Raw genomic sequence first — 19,373 nt, forward strand, 5'->3', positions numbered from 1 at the left:
TTCAATAGCGATGCTTCTATTTAGTGATGGATCAGCAGGATAAAAGGGGACGGGGTCACAATGGCTCCCAAACCTGAAACCTCTATAAAGCAAAAACTGGCGGAGCAACATATACACAAGTAAAGGCTGATGTTTATAGGGGCCTCCTGATTCTACCCAGACAGAATGTGTCGGGGATGAGAAGGATCTGCCTTGCTCAATTTCAAAGGCGATCCCTTTTTTTTATGCACAGAGAAGCTGCTGACAGAGGAGTCCGGCAGCAGCTCTCACAGAGTACTATAGCGCACCGGCGAGCAGAACGTTCCTGTGTATGGGGGGAAATCGAGACAGCTACCTAATGTGTATGGGGTCTTAAAGCTGGCCATACACATTAGAGAACGATTTTTTGGCTGACAGCCATCTCTGCCATATACAGGAGCGATCCTCTGAAAAAGCCGACGGCGAAACATCTCTGCCAGAAGCTTATCTCCAGGAGAACAAAATGTTCGGTAGTCTGAAATCAGACATGCTCAACTGATCCCTGATGATCAGTGTCACCGAACCAATAGATATGACCAATAATAATCTAATGTGTATAGGTGGTTGTAAAAGGTCTCTAAAAGCAAAACTATTACATACATACAATAGTCTTTACTATCAGACATGGAAATAATATGTTAATGATCTGGGCTCAATCTGCTTCTCCCTCTGCTGCAGAAAAAGCTGCAAAATGCTCTCCCCGCAGCTTGTACACAGACTAATATAGCAATGGGGGAGATCCTTCTTTCTTTTAGGCCACGGTCTCACGTTCAGTATTTGGTCAGTATTTTATATCAGTATTTATAAGCCAAAATCAGGAGTGGAACAATCAGAGGAAAAGTATAATAGAAACACGTCACCACTTGTGTATTTATCACCCACTGCTGGTTTTGGCTTATAAATACTGATGTAAAATACTGACCAAATACTGCTAGCGTGAACGTGGCCTTATACAAGATTATTTCATGTCTTTAATTTTTTTTTTTAATTCCCCCTATATAATATATCCCACAGTCTGGCACAAAGTGCACAGATAAAAATGGTAAATAATTGATGTCCACAGTGAACTGTTTTGTACATATAACACCACAGTAATATCCTTTTATGCCCTTCGATGACAATCTCACCTGTACACATGGTTAGGGGCGGCTGCGTCATACAGCCGACACCTACCTGCAACTACCGGAATCGCAGAAAGTTTTACAGAAATCACTAGTACAGCACATGACCGCTGCAGCCAATCATTGAACTCAGCATTGTAGATAGCACAGTCTACTAAGCCTGTGATTGGCTGCAGCGGTCACGTACTGTAGTAGTGACATCACTGTTGCAGCCTGTCAACAATGATCAGGGGCAGTGGTATAAGAAAGTTACATTTTTTTGTTCCCTAGTAGTAGTTAAAGGGAACCTGTCATCTGATTCATGTTGCCCAAACCGCGGGTGGCATGAAGCAGATCCTGGCTGCACGACTGCAACCAAGTATATTTTACTCCGAAACTATCCTCAGAGAAAATATACTTTATTAAAATCCAGTTGAACATCAAACTAGTCTGGCGCCATGCCTCTGGCCGGCTCTTCCCAGCACTGCTAGAGGTGATTGACAGCTCATTCCCATAGTGTCAGACCTGACAATCACCTGCAGCGGTGCTGGGAGTAGCCGGCTGGGATCTTTGAAATATATGCTCTCTGAAAAATCATAAAATCAGGAATCTAACCAGGCGTTATTGGTAAAACGGTCTTACGTCAAACCATATCCATCAGGCCATTGTAAGCTCCATGGGAAGACTTTCCTTTACTGGCCCGGCTGCAGACCTTTCACCTGGCTCGAGCTTTTTAATATCACTATCGCAGCATCAGATCTGAACCTGTTCCTCCTACTGATGACTGAAGGGAAAATTTGTTTAAAAAAAAAAAGGATTTAAACAATTAAAAACTGCATTTTATTTCTACAAATATACAATAGAGAAAAATAAATACGTCAAAGACGCCAGTCCCTGCTCATGTGTGATGGTCCTCCACTGGAATACAACGTTCATGATGTGACGTAGTGGTGGACGAGTCGGTATTGTACAGTGTCGGGGGTCCTGGGACCTGACTCCTCATTGTCATTATTATTGTTTGTAAATTGGAAAACCAAAGTCTATTTCATGTCCAGCAGACTTAGAACTTGAGGCTGAAGCCGGGTCCTGCCGCAGATGCCCCCTGATTGGTAGTAGTAAGGTGAAACCCTGCGTCCTTGAGATCATCGTCACCCTGGAATAAAAGGGAGAATATGACGATAGAGGTCAATATACATGAGCACAAAATAGAAAGCCCATCATAGATAAGGCCATGTATATTTATCGGACGCAGAAAACTAACTGTACGGTTGCATTGTGAGACCTTGGATCAGTGTCTGGAGTAAGGCCCTGTACACACTGTGTTTTATGTCTCCATCAATGCTTGTGGAATGAACACCGGGAGCTTTTCCTTCAAAAGCAAGAACAGATTTACTAAGCAAATCTGGAAATCTGCAGCATATTACAGATTAACCCCTTCACGACATGCACCGCACTAGTACTACGCATTTCGTGTCTCCCGCTTTGATGTGGGCTCTGGCACTGAGCCCACATCCTTTCCGGCACATGTCAGCTGTTTTGAACAGCTGACATGTGCCTCTAACAGCTGCGGGTGGAATCGCGATCCACCCGTGGCTGTTAATCTCCGACAGCGGCATTTAACGCGCGCTTCCGGCAAGCATGCCGTAAATCTCACCCATCAGTGACCCCGTCAAGTGATCGTGGGTCACCGATGGGTTGGCATGACAACCATAGGTCTCCAGCATACCTCTATGGTTGTCATAGCCAGATTGCTATGAGCGCCGACCGATGGTCGACGCTCTTAGCAAGTCAGCAATTCTGCTACATACAGGAGATCTGATCATCGCCTGTATGTAGCAGAGCCGATCATGTTAGGGCAGCTTCTAGTCTCCCATGGAGGCTATAGAAGCATGCTAAAAGTAAAAAAAAAAAAAAGTTTTTAAAAATGTAAAAAAAAAATAGGGATTTTTGTGTCCTCACCGTAAAAGCCTTTTCTCCGAGCCACTCATTGGGGGACACAGGACCATGGGTGTTATGCTGCTGTCACTAGGAGGCTGACACTAAGTTGAGACAAAAAAAGGTTAGCTCCTCCCCTGCAGTATACACCCTCGTGCTGGCTTCCAGAGACCCAGTTCAGTGCAAAAGCAGTAGGAGATTAATAACAATATAATACATAACATTAGAGTATAACATGTCAGAGAAAGTCAAGAACCAAAAAGGTAATGAGCCGTAAGGCTAACAGGGTGGGTGCTGTGTCCCCCAATGAGTGGCTCGGAGAAAAGGATTTTACGGTGAGTACACAAAAATCCCTATTTCTCCTTCGCTACATTGGGGGACACAGGACCATGGGACGTCCTAAAGCAGTCCCTGGGTAGGGAACAATACAACCAAATAACTCTGTGTACCATCTGACTTATAAATGCACAACGGCCGCCTGCAGAGTACGTCTGCCAAGGGCCGCATCTGCGGAAGAATGAGTGTGGACATTGTAGTGCTTTGTGAAAGTATGCAGGCTAGACCATGTTGCGGCCTTGCAAACCTGCCCCGCCGATGCCTGGTGCCGAATGGCCCAGGAAGCACCAACTGACCAAGTAGAGTGAGCTCTCACCCCCGCTGGGATAGGCCTGCCCCTGACCCGATAAGCTTCTTGGATAGCCGATCGGAGCCATCTGGCTATCGTAGCCTTAGACGCGGCTGAACCCTTCCTGTGACTCTCAGGGAGGATAAAGAGGGAGTCCGATTTGCGGAAAGGGGCAGTCCTAGAAACGTACCTCCTGAGGGCCCGAACCACGTCCAAGGTGTGAAGGGCCTTTTCGACCCTATGCTTTGGCTGTGGGCAAAAGGCGGGAAGAATGATATCTTCATTAAGGTGAAAAGATGACACCACCTTAGGGAGAAAAGCGGGAGATGGGCGTAAGACTACTTTGTCCTGGAAAGGAAGGGCGCCCGGCAGGAAAGAGCGGCCAACTCCGAGACGCGCCTGATAGACGTTACCGCCAAAAGGAAGGCCACCTTCCATGAGAAAATAGATAGTGGGACGTCTCGCAGAGGTTCAAACGGAGGTTCCTGAAGGACGCTCAGGACCAAGTTGAGATCCCAGGTCTCTAGAGTCATTTTGTACGGGGGAACCACGTGGGAGACCCCTTGAATGAAGGTCCTGACTTGCGAGTTAGTAGCGATCTTACGCTGGAACAAAACCGACAGCGCTGAGATCTGGCCCTTGAGGGAACTGAGGGCCAGGCCGGAATCCAAGCCGGACTGGAGAAATTCCAGAATGAAGGGAATGGAGAAAACGAGAGGGGGACGACCGCGGAGTCTGCACCATGAGAAGGCGGCTTTTCCAGGTGCGGTGGTAGATGCGAGCGGAAGACGTCTTGCGAGCTCTGATCATGGTGGAAATGACCTTTTGGGAGAAACCAGCTTGAGTTAGGATCCAGGTTTCAACAGCCACGCCGTTAAACGGAGGGCCCCTGAGCTCTGATGGTAGATCGGTCCTTGGCGCAGTAGATCTGGGCGGTCTAGTAACCGCCAGGGAAAGTCTGATACGAGATGCACTAGTTCCGCATACCATGCGTGACGTGGCCAATCCGGGTCGATAAGGATCACCGGAATCCCCTCTATCTTGATTTTTCGGATCACCTTCGGCAACAAAGGAAGTGGAGGGAACACGTACGGGAATCGGAACCGGTGCCATGGGAATATCAGAGCATCCACCCCAACGGCCCGGGGATCCCGAGAACGCGCTATGAAGTTGGGGATGCAATCAGATCCACGTCCGGAGTCCCCCAGCGAAGGCAGATTTGATGAAAAACTTCTGGATGGAGCTCCCACTCTCCCGAGGCGAGACCCTGACGGATGAGAAAGTCTGCCGCCCAGTTCTCGACACCCGGAATGTGCACTGCGGAAATGGTGGAGTGGTTGTCCTAGGCCCAACGGAGAATGTGTGTAACTTCCTGCATCGCCGCCCTGCTGCGGGTGCCCCCTTGATGGTTTATGTACGCCACAGCTGTGACAGTGTCCGACTGTATTCGGACTGGGTGACCTGCAAGCAGAGGGTGAAAACGTCTCAGGGCAAACCTGATAGCACGGATCTCCAGAATGTTTATGTGAAGTTTTGATTCCCGAATCGACCAACGCCCCTGGGCAGTGTGGTGGAGAAACACCGCTCCCCAATTGAGGAGACTGGCGTAGGTGGTCACCACCAGCCAATGGATCGGAAAAGACCTCCCCTGGTGGAGAGTTGACTCCAAAGTCCACCACGTGAGCGCTTGCCTGGTCCGCGGGGATAGAGGGCATTGTCGGTCGAGGGTAAAGGGACTCCTGTCCCAATTGTCCAGTAGAGCCTGTTGTAGGGGACGGAGAAGCAGTTGGGCGAAGGGAATCACTTCCATTGAGGCCACCATCTTCCCTAGGATCTTCATGGCAAACCGAATGGACTGCGGGCGAGGGCGAGAAAGCGTCCGGGCTCCCTGTTGAAGCGCTTGGGCCTTGGACTGAGGAAGAAAGACCAGCCCCTTGGAGGTGTTTAGGATCATGCCTAGGAAAGAGATCCTTCGAGCTGGAACAGGGGAGGACTTGTCCAGGTTGATTAACCAGCCTAGGCGCGAAAGGGAATCCAACGTAATGTGGACACTTGCCTCGCAGGCAGGTATGGCAACACAACCACTCCCCGGGAGTGCAGGATGGCCATGACAGCCGCCATGACCTTCGTGAATACCCTGGGTGCTGTGGCAAGACCGAAGGGTAAGGCCGTGAATTGAAAATGGTCCTCTTGGATGGCGAAACGGAGGAACTTTTGATGTCGCGGAAAGATTGGAATGTGAAGATAAGCATCTCTGATGTCTATTGATGCTAGGAACTCGTCTCGCTCCAATGAGGAAATGACCGACCGAAGGGACTCCATCCGGAAGTGCCGTACTTTTATGTGCTTGTTTAGGAGCTTCAAGTCCAAGATGGGGCGCACGGACCTGTCCTTCTTTGGCACGACGAAGAGGTTTGAGTAGAAACCTCTGAATCTCTCGTGTTCCGGAACCGGAATGATGACCCCGTTTTGGCGGAGGGAATCGATGGCGCGGTGAAGAGCGCGTGATTGAGCTCTCGAACTTGGGAGACGAGAGGGAAAAAACCAAGCTGGAGGGGAGACGGAGAATTCTATTTTGTAACCAGACGACACCAGATCTCTGACCCATTCGTCGTGGATGACGGAAAGCCAGACGTGACGAAAAAGAAGCAGGCGTCCGCCTACCTAGGTGGTGACGACTGGAATTCTCCCCGAGTCATTGTGAAGGAAATCTGGCAGGTCTAGAACCTCTGGTTCTGGGTTGTCTAGGTTTTCCTCGCCAGGACTGATTCGGTCTGTAAGAAGGCCGAGAGTCTCTTTCTGTGCGAGTAGATCGTTCTGATCTAGACGATGCAGTGGAGTTGGACCAGAAAGGGCCACCCCGAAAAGGGCCAAAACGAAAATGCTGTTGGCGCTGAAAAGCAGCTTTTGGCCTGTGTTGAGGGAGGAACTTGCTTTTTCCCCCTGTAGCATCGGAAATAAGTTGGTCCAATTTTTCTCCAAATAGGTGTCCGCCCTGAAAGGGAAGAGAAATAAGAGACTTTTTTAAGGAGGAATCCGCACGCCACTCTCTAAGGCTAGTTTCACATTTGTGTTTAAATCCGCAGCGCTTAAAATGCATCCGCAAGTGGTGAAAAAAACGCATATAAATGCGTACAAATGCGGCGGTTTTTTTTACGCATGCATTAACGCATGCTGTTAAAAAACGCCGCGTTTGTACGCGTTTACATGCGTTTTTTCCTGCGTTTCGTTTGCGTTTATGGTGCGCATGATGAGAAATTTCACAAGAGAAAATTCAAGCCGGGAATTCAGCGCGGTGTACAGTAAAATCACACTGACAGGTTAGAATAGAGTAGATATATACACATAGAATAGGTATATATACATATATATATATGTCATTGAGACACCTATATATGTATATTTATATTTAATGCAGCGCTAGATAGCATAAAAGCCGCTAATTCAAATACCGGCTTTTGCTCTCTCCTTCACAAACCCGACAGGATATGAGACATGGTTTACATACAGTAAACCATCTCATATCCCTTCTGTTATTACATATTACTCTTCAGTAATGTAAGAAGTGTCTGTGTGTCAAATTTGGGGGCTCTAGCTATTAAATTAAAGGGTTAAATGGCGGAAAAAATTGGCGAGGGCTCCCGCGCAATTTTCTCCGCCAGAGTGGTAAAGCCAGTGACTGGAGGCAGATATTAATAGCCTAGAGAGGGTCCATGGTTATTGCCCCCCCCCCCCCGGCTACTAACATCTGCCCCCAGCCACCCCAGAAAAGGCACATCTTGAATATGCGCCTATTCTGGCACTTGGCCTCTCTCTTCCCATTCCTGTGTAGCGGTGGGATATGGGGTAATGAAGGGTTAATGTCACCTTGCTATTGTAAGGTGACATTAAGCCAGGTTAATAATGGAGAGGCGTCAATTATGACACCTATCCATTATTAATCTAATAGTACAAAATGGTTAAGAAAACACACACACATTATTACAAAGTCCTTTAATGAAATAAAGACACAGGGTGTTGTAATATTTTATTATACTGGTAATCCACCTGAAGACCCTCGTTCTGTAACAAAGGAAAAATAAAAAAACAACAATATCTCATACCTTCCCTCGCTCAGGTCAAGTCCCACGAAGTAAATCCATCTGAAGGGGTTAATTCATTTTACAGCCAGGAGCTCTGCTAAAGCAGTGCTCGTGCCTGTAAAACCCAGGGAATGAATGGATTGGAGGGAAATGACCTGTAGTTATCTTGAGTCGTGGTGAGGCGCCCTCTGCTGGATGTCCTCATATGAACTCGAGCCTGGTAAAAGTTCCCACGCTCGAGTTCATATGAGGACATCCAGCAGAGGGCGCATCACCGCGACTCAAGGTAACTACAGGTCATTCCCCTCCAATCCATTCTTTCCCTGGGTTTTTACAGGCAGGGGCGGCTGCATTAACAGGCTTCTGCTTGTAAAACTAGTTAACCCTTTCAGATGGATTTACAACGTGGGACAGAACGACGGAAGGTAAGGAATATTGTTGTTTGTTTTTTTAAACTTTGTTTCAGGTGACAAAGGGTCTTCAGGTGGATTAAGAGTCTAATAAAATATTATAACAACATGTGTCTTTATTTCATTAAAATACTTTGAAATAATGTGTGTGTCTGTTTTCTTAACCATTTTGTACGATTGGATTAATAATGGATAGGTGTCATAATTGACGCCTCTCCATTATTAATCCGGCTTAATGTCACCTTCCAATAGCAAGGTGACATTAACCCTTCATTACCCCATATCCCACCGCTACACGGGAGTGGGAAGAGAGTGGCCAAGTGCCAGAATAGGCGCATCTTCAAGATGTGCCTTTTCTGGGGTGGCTGGGGGCAGATGTTTGTAGCCAGGGGGGGCCAATAACCATGGACCCTCTCTAGGCTATTAATATCTGCCCCCAGTCACTGGCTTTACCACTCTGGCGGAGAAAATTGCGTGGGAGCCCACGACAATTTTTTTCCGCCATTTAACCCTTTAATTTAATAGCTAGAGCCCCCAAATTTGACACACAGACACTTCTTACATTACTGAAGAAGACTATCAAATCAAATAGTATAAGGATATAATCTAACTAACAACCAAAAAAAACAATATCCTAAAAAGATAATTTTATTAAATAGTATTAAAAACTAAACTAATAATAACTACCAACATCAAAACAACTAGGTCCAAACGGGGTAGAAAAAATGCCACAGGAACTCTTTTGATAGAGAAAAATATTCCTGACACGGTCCCTGTTAGTGGCCCTAATAGAGCTCACGCCTACCTAACAGCGGAGGTTGGCACCCTAATATTTCGATGTGGCGCCCCCGCTCAGCGTAGACTGACCCTTCTTGCCCTTACTGGGCCCTACCAACTACCCATGCCCAAGACCCAAAACATCATAGACACAAAATAGGCCTAGGTCACACTCAAAAAGTGAAAGAAAAAAAAAAGGGAATAACAAAATCAAAAAATAAAAACAGGGCAGCAAAATATTGCTGCAAAAAGTCCACAAAAATTGTGTACCCTGTGAGCTGTACTGCTGGGTCTAGAGATAAACCTAGTCTGATCTACATATAATATAAAGGTTGTCTCTCAAAATTGACACACCCAAACTCGGGGGCGTTGGAAAAGTACAAATATCTTATTTTGCTGTCATTAATGAACACAGTGAGGTCTAAAGCAAAATATAGCACTTAGAGGTAAATACATACACTAGCTCATATTCAACACCGAAAGGGTACACAAGGAGCACCTATATTACAGAGATGGAGATCCCACAATAAAGACCTCTTATCTATATAACAGCATGCCACTGTTTTCAATAGTACATAGTAGATTTGTTACCTAGAAGTCATCTGGCAGACATATATAAAGGGCTTAAGTAGAACAAAAAAAATGAAAAGAACAATGAAAGAAAAACAAAACAAAATTAAACAAATAACTATTCCTGGTTATTAGTAACCATTATGTTGCACATGGAGATATTGCTCAAATACCCAATGCAATATATCTCATGCCAGGTTCACCAGTACATATAAAAGCCCATACAGATGAAAACAGTCTCTCATGGTTCACTTGTTTAAGCACCTAAAATATTCCTGTGGAGGAGTGCTATATACAGTCTGCCATGACAACAATAAACTTATCTGAATATGTGACGTAGTATGTCCATATCGCCATCCCTATGCGTTTCGCCCCTTCCCAGTATAGGGGCTCATCAGGGGATCAAATTGGGATATAGCAGCAGTGGCTTGAAAAGTGGATATGACCATGTGGAGATAATGCTACATTTATAGGTTCAGATTACCGTAATTCATAAACAATGCTGCCGTTTGAGGAGGCTACATAGAGCCGTGATGAGGTGATTCCACGTGTCAGCGCTGCTATTATGTTACGAAGTGCGCGCTTATTCCACATCATCGGAGTGAGACGCTGTCTTCATAATCCAAGCCTCATTATCGCGTGGTACTTCCGGCGCCAGGTCACTCCTTATATGGTGGAGTACAGGGATTGGAGTAGACATGCGCAGTAAACATTACTACGTACTGCCTCAACCTTACGTTCCTTAATTACATATCATTTCCGGAGGTCCGGTATACTTCTTGCTAGGTGACACGCTAAGTGCGTCTCACACAAGCGGACATGCGCAGTGCGCAATACTCACGCGGATAAATAAACTGTGCATAGGACATTAGGCTCATTTCCGGATCCCAACCTATTCCTACTTAGTGGAACGCAGATGCGTCTCACCAGGGCGAACATGCTCAACGCACAGTCTTCAAATAGATATATATAGGGGCTATGCAGTGGAACAAGACCGCCAACTCGGCTCTGTTACATGTTATTTACAAGGGTCCAATTCTACTTGGTGGAGCACTAATGCGCCTCGCCGAGGTGGGCATGCGCCGTGTGCATTCCTCAGATAAATATATTCAAGGCTGTGTATAACAATACCAGCGCAGCCACCTACCGACCCTAAGACATAGACTGTCTCAAAAGATAATTCTGGAAAGAGCCATTATTATATATCCTAAAACATACTTGAATACATAGTATTGCAGCAGCTCTATAAGCATCACATCCTATATCAGTTTATCTCCACTGGGCAGATTGATATTCCGCTTATCATGCTATATAGTGAGGGGCATACATGCCCAGATTCATGAGCACCCTCAGTCATACATTGATGAAGGTACTACCACAGAGGTAGAAATGCTCTGCAGTATTTACAGACTAACATTAGTCAAAATTGGACTAAAAGAGTATTCTACCAGAAATCAGATTCCTATATACAAACAGGGTATATGAAGCAGGTATATGTCAGTTGTTTATTAAGCCCACCTGGGCTCATACTTTCCATCCAAAAGATCCACCTACATTCTCGCTGAAGGATCTTTTTGTCCCAATCGCCCTGTCTGATTGAAGGGTACACCACCTCAATGATCTTAAATGAGATACTATCTCATTTATCTGCAGTTTTTGTAACCATGTTACACCATCTAGCACTTTTCAAAGCTCTGTGACAAAAAGGACATACAAAAATAGACAATTCGGGAACTGTAAAACAGACGGTGTCGTATATGTCTGTACTTGCTCCTGTCCCATGGACTACGTGGGAAAAACAAAACGACAGCTACGGGTCAGAATGAGCGAACACTTAGGAGACATAAGACACAAACGAGATTCCCCATTGGCAAGACATGTCAACTCCGTACATAACGGAGATGTAGATAGTATCTCATTTAAGATCATTGAGGTGGTGTACCCTTCAATCAGACAGGGCGATTGGGACAAAAAGATCCTTCAGCGAGAATGTAGGTGGATCTTTTGGATGGAAAGTATGAGCCCGGGTGGGCTTAATAAACAACTGACATATACCTGCTTCATATACCCTGTTTGTATATAGGAATCTGATTTCTGGTAGAATACTCTTTTAGTCCAATTTTGACTAATGTTAGTCTGTAAATACTGCAGAGCATTTCTACCTCTGTGGTAGTACCTTCATCAATGTATGACTGAGGGTGCTCATGAATCTGGGCATGTATGCCCCTCACTATATAGCATGATACGCGGAATATCAATTTGCCCAGTGGAGATAAACTGATATAGGATGTGATGCTTATAGAGCTGCTGCAAAACTATGTATTCAAGTATGTTTTAGGATATATAATATGGCTCTTTCCAGAATTATCTTTTGAGACAGTTTATGTCTAAGGCTGGGTTCACACTGCGTTAGCAGCAGCCCGTTCAGCACATACGCTAACGGGCTGCTGTTAACGCAAGTGCCAACGTTTACATTGCTCTAGCGCAGATGGACCTCTGGTAGCTCTATCTGCGCTAGTAGTGACGGACCCGGAAACACTGCAGCCCGCGTCTCAGGGTCCGTCACTCAATGACGGCACATCCCTAGCGCATGCCCATTGTGGGTGTGCGCTAGCGATGCGTCCGGCATTGCAGTCAATGGCGGCGTTAACGGACTACGTTACACCGCGTTTATGCCGCTCTGTAACGTCCGTCTAACGGACACCATTAACGTAATGTGAACCTAGCCTTAGGGTCGGTAGGTGGCTGCGCTGGTATTGTTATACACAGCCTTGAATATATTTATCTGAGGAATGCACAGGGCGCATGGCCACCTTGGCGAGGCGCATTAGCGCTCCACCAAGTAGAATTGGACCCTTGTAAATAACATGTAACAGCCGAGTTGGCGGTCTTGTTCCACTGCATAGCCCCTATATATATCTATTTGAAGACTGTGCGTTGAGCATGTTCGCCCTGGTGAGACGCATCTGCGTTCCACTAAGTAGGAATAGGTTGGGATCCGGAAATGAGCCTAATGTCCTATGCACAGTTTATTTATCCGCGTGAGTATTGCGCACTGCGCATGTCCGCTTGTGTGAGACGCACTTAGCGTGTCACCTAGCAAGAAGTATACCGGACCTCCGGAAATGATATGTAATTAAGGAACGTAAGGTTGAGGCAGTACGTAGTAATGTTTACTGCGCATGTCTACTCCAATCCCTGTGCTCCACCATATAAGGAGTGACCTGGCGCCGGAAGTACCACGCGATAATGAGGCTTGGATTATGAAGACAGCGTCTCACTCCGATGTGGAATAAGCGCGCACTTCGTAACATAATAGCAGCGCTGACACGTGGAATCACCTCATCGGCTCTATGTAGCCTCCTCAAACGGCAGCATTGTTTATGAATTACGGTAATCTGAACCTATAAATGTAGCATTATCTCCACATGGTCATATCCACTTTTCAAGCCACTGCTGCTATATCCCAATTTGATCCCCTGATGAGCCCCTATACTGGGAAGGGGCGAAACGCATAGGGATGGCGATATGGACATACTACGTCACATATTCAGATAAGTTTATTGTTGTCATGGCAGACTGTATATAGCACTCCTCCACAGGAATATTTTAGGTGCTTAAACAAGTGAACCATGAGAGACTGTTTTCATCTGTATGGGCTTTTATATGTACTGGTGAACCTGGCATGAGATATATCGCATTGGGTATTTGAGCAATATCTCCATGTGCAACATAATGGTTACTAATAACCAGGAATAGTTATTTGTTTAATTTTGTTTTGTTTTTCTTTCATTGTTCTTTTCATTTTTTTTTGTTCTACTTAAGCCCTTTATATATGTCTGCCAGACGACTTCTAGGTAACAAATCTACTATGTACTATTGAAAACAGTGGCATGCTGTTATATAGATAAGAGGTCTTTATTGTGGGATCTCCATCTCTGTAATATAGGTGCTCCTTGTGTACCCTTTCGGTGTTGAATATGAGCTAGTGTATGTATTTACCTCTAAGTGCTATATTTTGCTTTAGACCTCACTGTGTTCATTAATGACAGCAAAATAAGATATTTGTACTTTTCCAACGCCCCCGAGTTTGGGTGTGTCAATTTTGAGAGACAACCTTTATATTATATGTAGATCAGACTAGGTTTATCTCTAGACCCAGCAGTACAGCTCACAGGGTACACAATTTTTGTGGACTTTTTGCAGCAATATTTTGCTGCCCTGTTTTTAGTTTTTGATTTTGTTTTTCCCTTTTTTTTTTTTTTCTTTCACTTTTTGAGTGTGACCTAGGCCTATTTTGTGTGTATGATGTTTTGGGTCTTGGGCGTGGGTAGTTGGTAGGGCCCAGTAAGGGCAAGAAGGGTCAGTCTACGCTGAGCGGGGGCGCCACATCGAGATATTAGGGTGCCAACCTCCGCTGTTAGGTAGGCGTGAGCTCTATTAGGGCCACTAACAGGGACCGTGTCAGGAATATTTTTCTCTATTCAAAAGAGTTCCTGTGGCATTTTTTCTACCCCGTTTGGACCTAGTTGTTTTGATGTTGGTAGTTATTATTAGTTTAGTTTTTAATACTATTTAATAAAATTATCTTTTTAGGATATTGGTTTTTTTGGTTGTTAGTTACATTACTGAAGAGGAATATGTAATAACAGAAGGGATATGAGATGGTTTACTGTATGTAAACCATGTCTCAATATCATGTCGGGTTTGGAAAGGAGAGGGCAAAAGCCGGTAATTGAATTAGCGGCTTTTATGCTATCTAGCGCTGCATTAAATATAAATATACATATACATATATAGGTGTCTCAATGACATATATATATATGTATATATACACCTATTCTATGTGTATATATGTACTCTATTGAAACCTGTCAGTGTGATTTTACTGTCCATCGCATGCGTTCAAAAAAGCAACAAAACGCATGTGCTTAAAAACGCATGCGTTTACATTGACAGCAATGCGTTTTTTTGTCGCAATCCTTGCGCGATCGAACGCATGCGTTTCCTGGCGGCAAATAGACTCCTCTAGAAATTACTACATGTTGCATTTCCGCGCCAAGCCGCAAACGACGAGACGACGCATGCGTTGTCAAACGCGGCACAACGCGAACAAAAGAAACCGCATGCGTTTTCAATGTTAAATATAGGAAAACACGACGCATGCGTTTATATGCGGTACAAACGCTGCGGCCACAAACGCAAATGTGAAACCAGCCTAAGCCAGATAGCTCTCCTGATGGTGACGGCGTTTGAAGCCGCTGTTGCCGCGCAGTCTGCTGCGTCTAAAGATGCGTACATCACATAATCTGCCGCCATAGCAATTTGTTTGGCTAGGTCCGCCGCTTTAGACAGAAGAGCCTGGTCCTGAATGGAATGTGCAAGAGTATCTGCCCAGGAAACCATAGCTTTGGCGACCCATGCCGCAGCGAAGGAAGGGGATAGGGAGGAACCTGAGGCTTCATACACTGAGCGCGCCAGGGAATCCAACTAGCGCTCTGTGGGACTTTTAATTGATGCCCCGTCAGGTACTGATAACAGCGTTTTGGTAGCCAAACGCGACACCGGAGGATCTACCAGCGGTGGTTCCGTCCAATCCTTAACCAGCTCTGAGGAGAAAGGATATTTAGATTCCAGAGCCTTTTTTGCCCGTAAAGTGTTTATCCGGTCGCTCCCTATGCCTCTTAACTGTCTGTAGAAAATCCGGATGGGAGGCGAACACCTTATGGGATCGCTTGTTTCTAGTGAAGGAAACTGCGTGATCCGGAGCTGAATTAGGGTCATCATTAATCTTTAGCGCATGATTGACAGCCTCAATGAGGGAGTCAACAGTTGAGCGGAACTCCGGAGAATCCGGGTCCATGGACCCCTCAGACTCATACTCAGAGTCGTGATCGCTTCTGGCCCCTGGGGAGGGTGAGCGAGAAGTGGAGCTATTGGAGGCTGAATGGCGTGGTGAATGATCAGGAGAGGTAGTGCGGATCCGTTTTGCGGATTTCCGAACCTCCTGTGGGTGAGAGCGGCCCCTGCTGGCCGACAATTCCCCTGTAGCAGAGGGGTCTCTCAAACCAGGAAAATGAACACCCCGCTCCCCAGAGGGGTCATGAAGGGATTCAATCGCCTTAGCTAACGAAGCCACGGATTGAGACAGTGACGTGGCCCACTCAGGGGGGCTAGGAACACTGGGGTCGGTGGCGGCGGGGGGCTCTTGGGCACATTGGGCATCACAGGCTGGGCAGAGCGGGGAGCTTTGAGGCCTGGGGAGCGGAGCCTGGCAGGTGGTATAAGCAGAGAAAAAGGTTGCATGTACCTTAGGAATCTTTTTACTCCTTGACTGGGACATGTTGTACCCCAATGTAATGAATAAAGCCTGCTATGAGGAAGCTGAGGGGTAACACTGCAGGGAAGCAGTTAATGTCGTCTCCTTACCCGGTCCTGTGCCCCGCAATAGCTGAGTGGAGAAGGGGAAATCCTCCGTGGGGAAGAGAAAACCGTCCGGCGCTGCGTGCAGCAGAAAGGAAGATGGCTGCCGAGACTTTGAGATGTAATCTCGCAGAGAGCAAGAAGCGCCAGAAGCGTGGGAGGGGCCGAAGGAATGATGCGTGGAATGGGCGGAGCCTACCGGAGTGCGGCCTAGGAGAAGGCCAAAGCCGGGGACTAAATTTTCGGCCTCGGCCGGCGCGCACCCGCGGATCGCGGGGAAAAGAGACGCGGCACTAGGGTAAGGATCCTGCCACTAAGGCCTCTTCAGTTTTTTGGCGTCAGTCTAAAACCGCCAGTTTCCTCAAATAACGGATCCGTAATTTTTTTTTTGGCGGATCCGTTATTTTCCCATAGACTTGCATTGGCGACGGATTGTGACGGATGGTCGTCAGTTCCATCCGTCATGCAACGGATCCGTTGAAATTTGGCGGACGTTGTCTAGATATAGACGGACATTGAAACGTTTTTTGTCAACGCCGAAATGACGGTTCGCAGCGGATCCGTCGCGTCCGTCATTCCATAGAATGGCCGCCTATGGGCGACGGATCCGTCGCGACCGTCATTTCGGCGGATCCGTCGCCCCAATCCGTTTTTTCAATTGCGCATGCTCCAAAAAGTAGATACTTTTCCCAGACAACCCCCAAGTAACGAATCCGTAAAAAAAACGGATCCGTTGGAACCGTTTTCTCAACAATTGTGACGGATCCGTCGATCCGTCACTATGTCGGAAGTGACTGACGCCAAACAACTGAAGTGTGAAAGAAGCCTAAGGAGCCCCCCAGAAAAGGTGACCACCATAGAAAAAAACGACCCCTAGGCCATACTCAGTGGCAGGGGCGTGCGCCATCTGCACTTACCCCATAAAGGTGCCCGGGCTAAATGGGACGGTGCAGGGTTGGGGGAGCCTCCATCCACCATCCCCATGAAAGGGGGGTGGAGAGGAACCGTCCGCCTCCTTGTACCATCCGCTCTTTTTCAGTGGTGATGCAGTGGGGGCTGCACGGACGCCACGGTGGAATAGTGCCTCTGCACAGCCGAGGGTGAAACCTGGTGGGCAGGGCAGCTGTCCGTCAATAAAGGCCTGGCTGCAGAAGAGGATACTGGAGGTAAAAACACCAGTGCTCGTCTGTAAATCGGGGGGAGATCGGTGCCCGTGAAAGGGGCCCGTCGCCCATAAAGGTCAGCTCAGGCAGTGGCTTCCCACGTCGCAGGAGAGGATACGGAGAGGTGAAACTCCCGTGCTCGCCTGTTGTTGGTTCGGGGGAGATCGGAACATGAAAGAATCCGTCGCCCCCTTCGTCCGGGATAAAAAGGTTTAAATCCAGTGTGCCTCCTACGGACACTAAGCTTGAACTGGGTCTCTGGAAGCCAGCATGAGGGTGTATACTGCAGGGGGGGAGCTAACCTTTTTTGTCTCAACTTAGTGTCAGCCTCCTAGTGACAGCAGCATAACACCCATGGACCTGTGTCCCCCAATGTGGCAAAGGAGAAATTATAATAATAAAAGTTCAAAATTACCCCCCATTCGCCCCATTCAAAGTAAAACAATAATAATTTAAAAAAAAAAAAAAACACACATATTTGGTATTGCCGAGTTCAGAATTGCCCGATCTGTCAAGCTATAAAAAGAATTAATCTGATTGGTAAACGGCGTAGCGAAAAAAAAAGGTCAAAACGACAGAATTATGGGGTTTTTTGTTCGCCACAACATTGCATTAAAATGCAACAACAGGTGATCAAAAGACTGTGTCTGCACCAAAATGGGATCAATAAAAACGTCAGCTTGGCGCGCAAAGAATTAGCCCTCACCCGACCCCAGATCACAAAAATTGGAGACGCTACGGGTCTCAGAAAATGAAGCAATTTTTTTTATTTTTTTAACAAACTGGATTTTTTTTCACCACCTAAATAAAAGAGAACCTAGACATGTTTGGTGTCTATGAACTCGTAATGACCTGGAAAACCATAATGGCAGCTCAGTTTTAGCATTTGGTGAACATGGTAAAAAAAATCCAAAAAACAGTTGTGGAATTGCACTTTTTTTTTTCTTGCAATTTCACCGAACTTGGAATTTTTTTCCACGTTTTTGAGTACAAGACATGGTAAAACCAATGGGGTCATTCAAAAGTACAACTCGTCCCTCACATGGTCATGTTGACGTAAAAATAAAAAAAAGTTATGGCTCTGGGAAGAAGGGGAGCGAAAAAAAGAAACGCAAAAATGAAAAAGGGCTCCGTCTTGAAGGGGTTAAGGGTAGAGTTGTTTTGGATGAGATTTTACCAAATGTCATCCATGTGCTACATAAAAAATCCACAGCATTAACTTGACTCGTGGTGTATAATTTTCGCACACTGACACTGCTTATTTCACTCTTTGCTGGCATTTCTGCAATAAAATCCAGGCAGTTTGATTCCGATTTTGGCACATTATTCCTAACGTCCACATTAATGCCCCCATTACTACTATTAGCTTAGGTCTTCTAATGCTGCATCATCCTTCCTCTGCGGCAGAAGATCAGTACTAATGAATGTAAGTCCTGGATGGACAAACTTACCAACTGACTGTATCCGAGTCCACCCTCTGGAGGCCGAGGGCTTGTGGCACGTTTCACTCTCTGCTGTTCGCTTTTCGCCGGCCACGTAGGAAACATGGACGGGTCAATTGGCAGAGGCGTCTCACAGAAGTATTCGTGCTTTAAGCCGTCTTCTGCGGTAATTCGTTTTGCAGGACAGTAGGTCAGGAACCTGGGGAGGGGGACACAACACAACATTATTAGGGGGATAGCGGAACCAGTTACAGCTAGTTTCTAATCATTCCCTCCACTATAAATGGAGACCAAGATCATATGCAGCCGTGAAATACTTACTTGTTCATGAGGTCAAATCCTTGGTCTGACAGCAGAGCCCCAAATCTCTTTCGGAGGTTGTTGTAAGGATATTCGGAAAAGGTCATTTTCTTTATCGCTGGAAGCTCATTGTAACCGGGCCAGATCTTCTCACTTGGGGTTCCAAGATCCTGGAAACAGAAATACGGTACAGCTGACTGATAACTACATACAGTATCCAGAAGAGCCTGGTAATATTGATAATACATGAGATAATCTTCCTCCCCCAGTAACTCATCCCACCAGATCACCTCCAAGCACTTTGAGAAGTTTGGACTCACTAGGCTTCCACAGCGGTGGACGTAGAAGAGTGTGGACTGGCCAAGGGCAACAACCCAATTGCCAAATATTCTCCTTGATCTATTAGTGAGCAGATTACCCTCTTCTGTCCGGGATCCATATTACAATGCGATATTGCCGATACATGCATTATATTGATTGTATACCTTTTTACTTCTTTTCTGTGCTGTGCACTGACAGTAGTAGCGG

At 46.2% G+C, this 19,373-nt stretch overlaps 1 protein-coding gene across 11 annotated transcripts in view; it reads right to left on the bottom strand.

Moving 5' to 3' along the window:
* Positions 1–1,938: 1,938 nt before the first annotated feature.
* The window catches only part of LOC143764527 (cyclin-dependent kinase 11B-like), an 89,411-nt gene continuing 71,976 nt past the window's right edge, over positions 1,939–19,373 (bottom strand). For all 11 annotated transcript variants that reach the window (XM_077250161.1, XM_077250167.1, XM_077250163.1 and 8 more), the window contains 3 exons: positions 18,867–19,015; positions 18,555–18,744; positions 1,939–2,271 (listed from right to left, as the gene is read on the bottom strand). In XM_077250161.1, the coding sequence (XP_077106276.1) occupies positions 2,179–2,271; positions 18,555–18,744; positions 18,867–19,015 (432 nt within the window). In that variant the 3' untranslated portion in view covers positions 1,939–2,178. The remainder of the gene's footprint in view (positions 2,272–18,554; positions 18,745–18,866; positions 19,016–19,373) is intronic.

The sequence above is a fragment of the Ranitomeya variabilis genome, chromosome 4, assembly GCF_051348905.1.
Source record: "Ranitomeya variabilis isolate aRanVar5 chromosome 4, aRanVar5.hap1, whole genome shotgun sequence".
NCBI lineage: Eukaryota > Metazoa > Chordata > Amphibia > Anura > Dendrobatidae > Ranitomeya > Ranitomeya variabilis.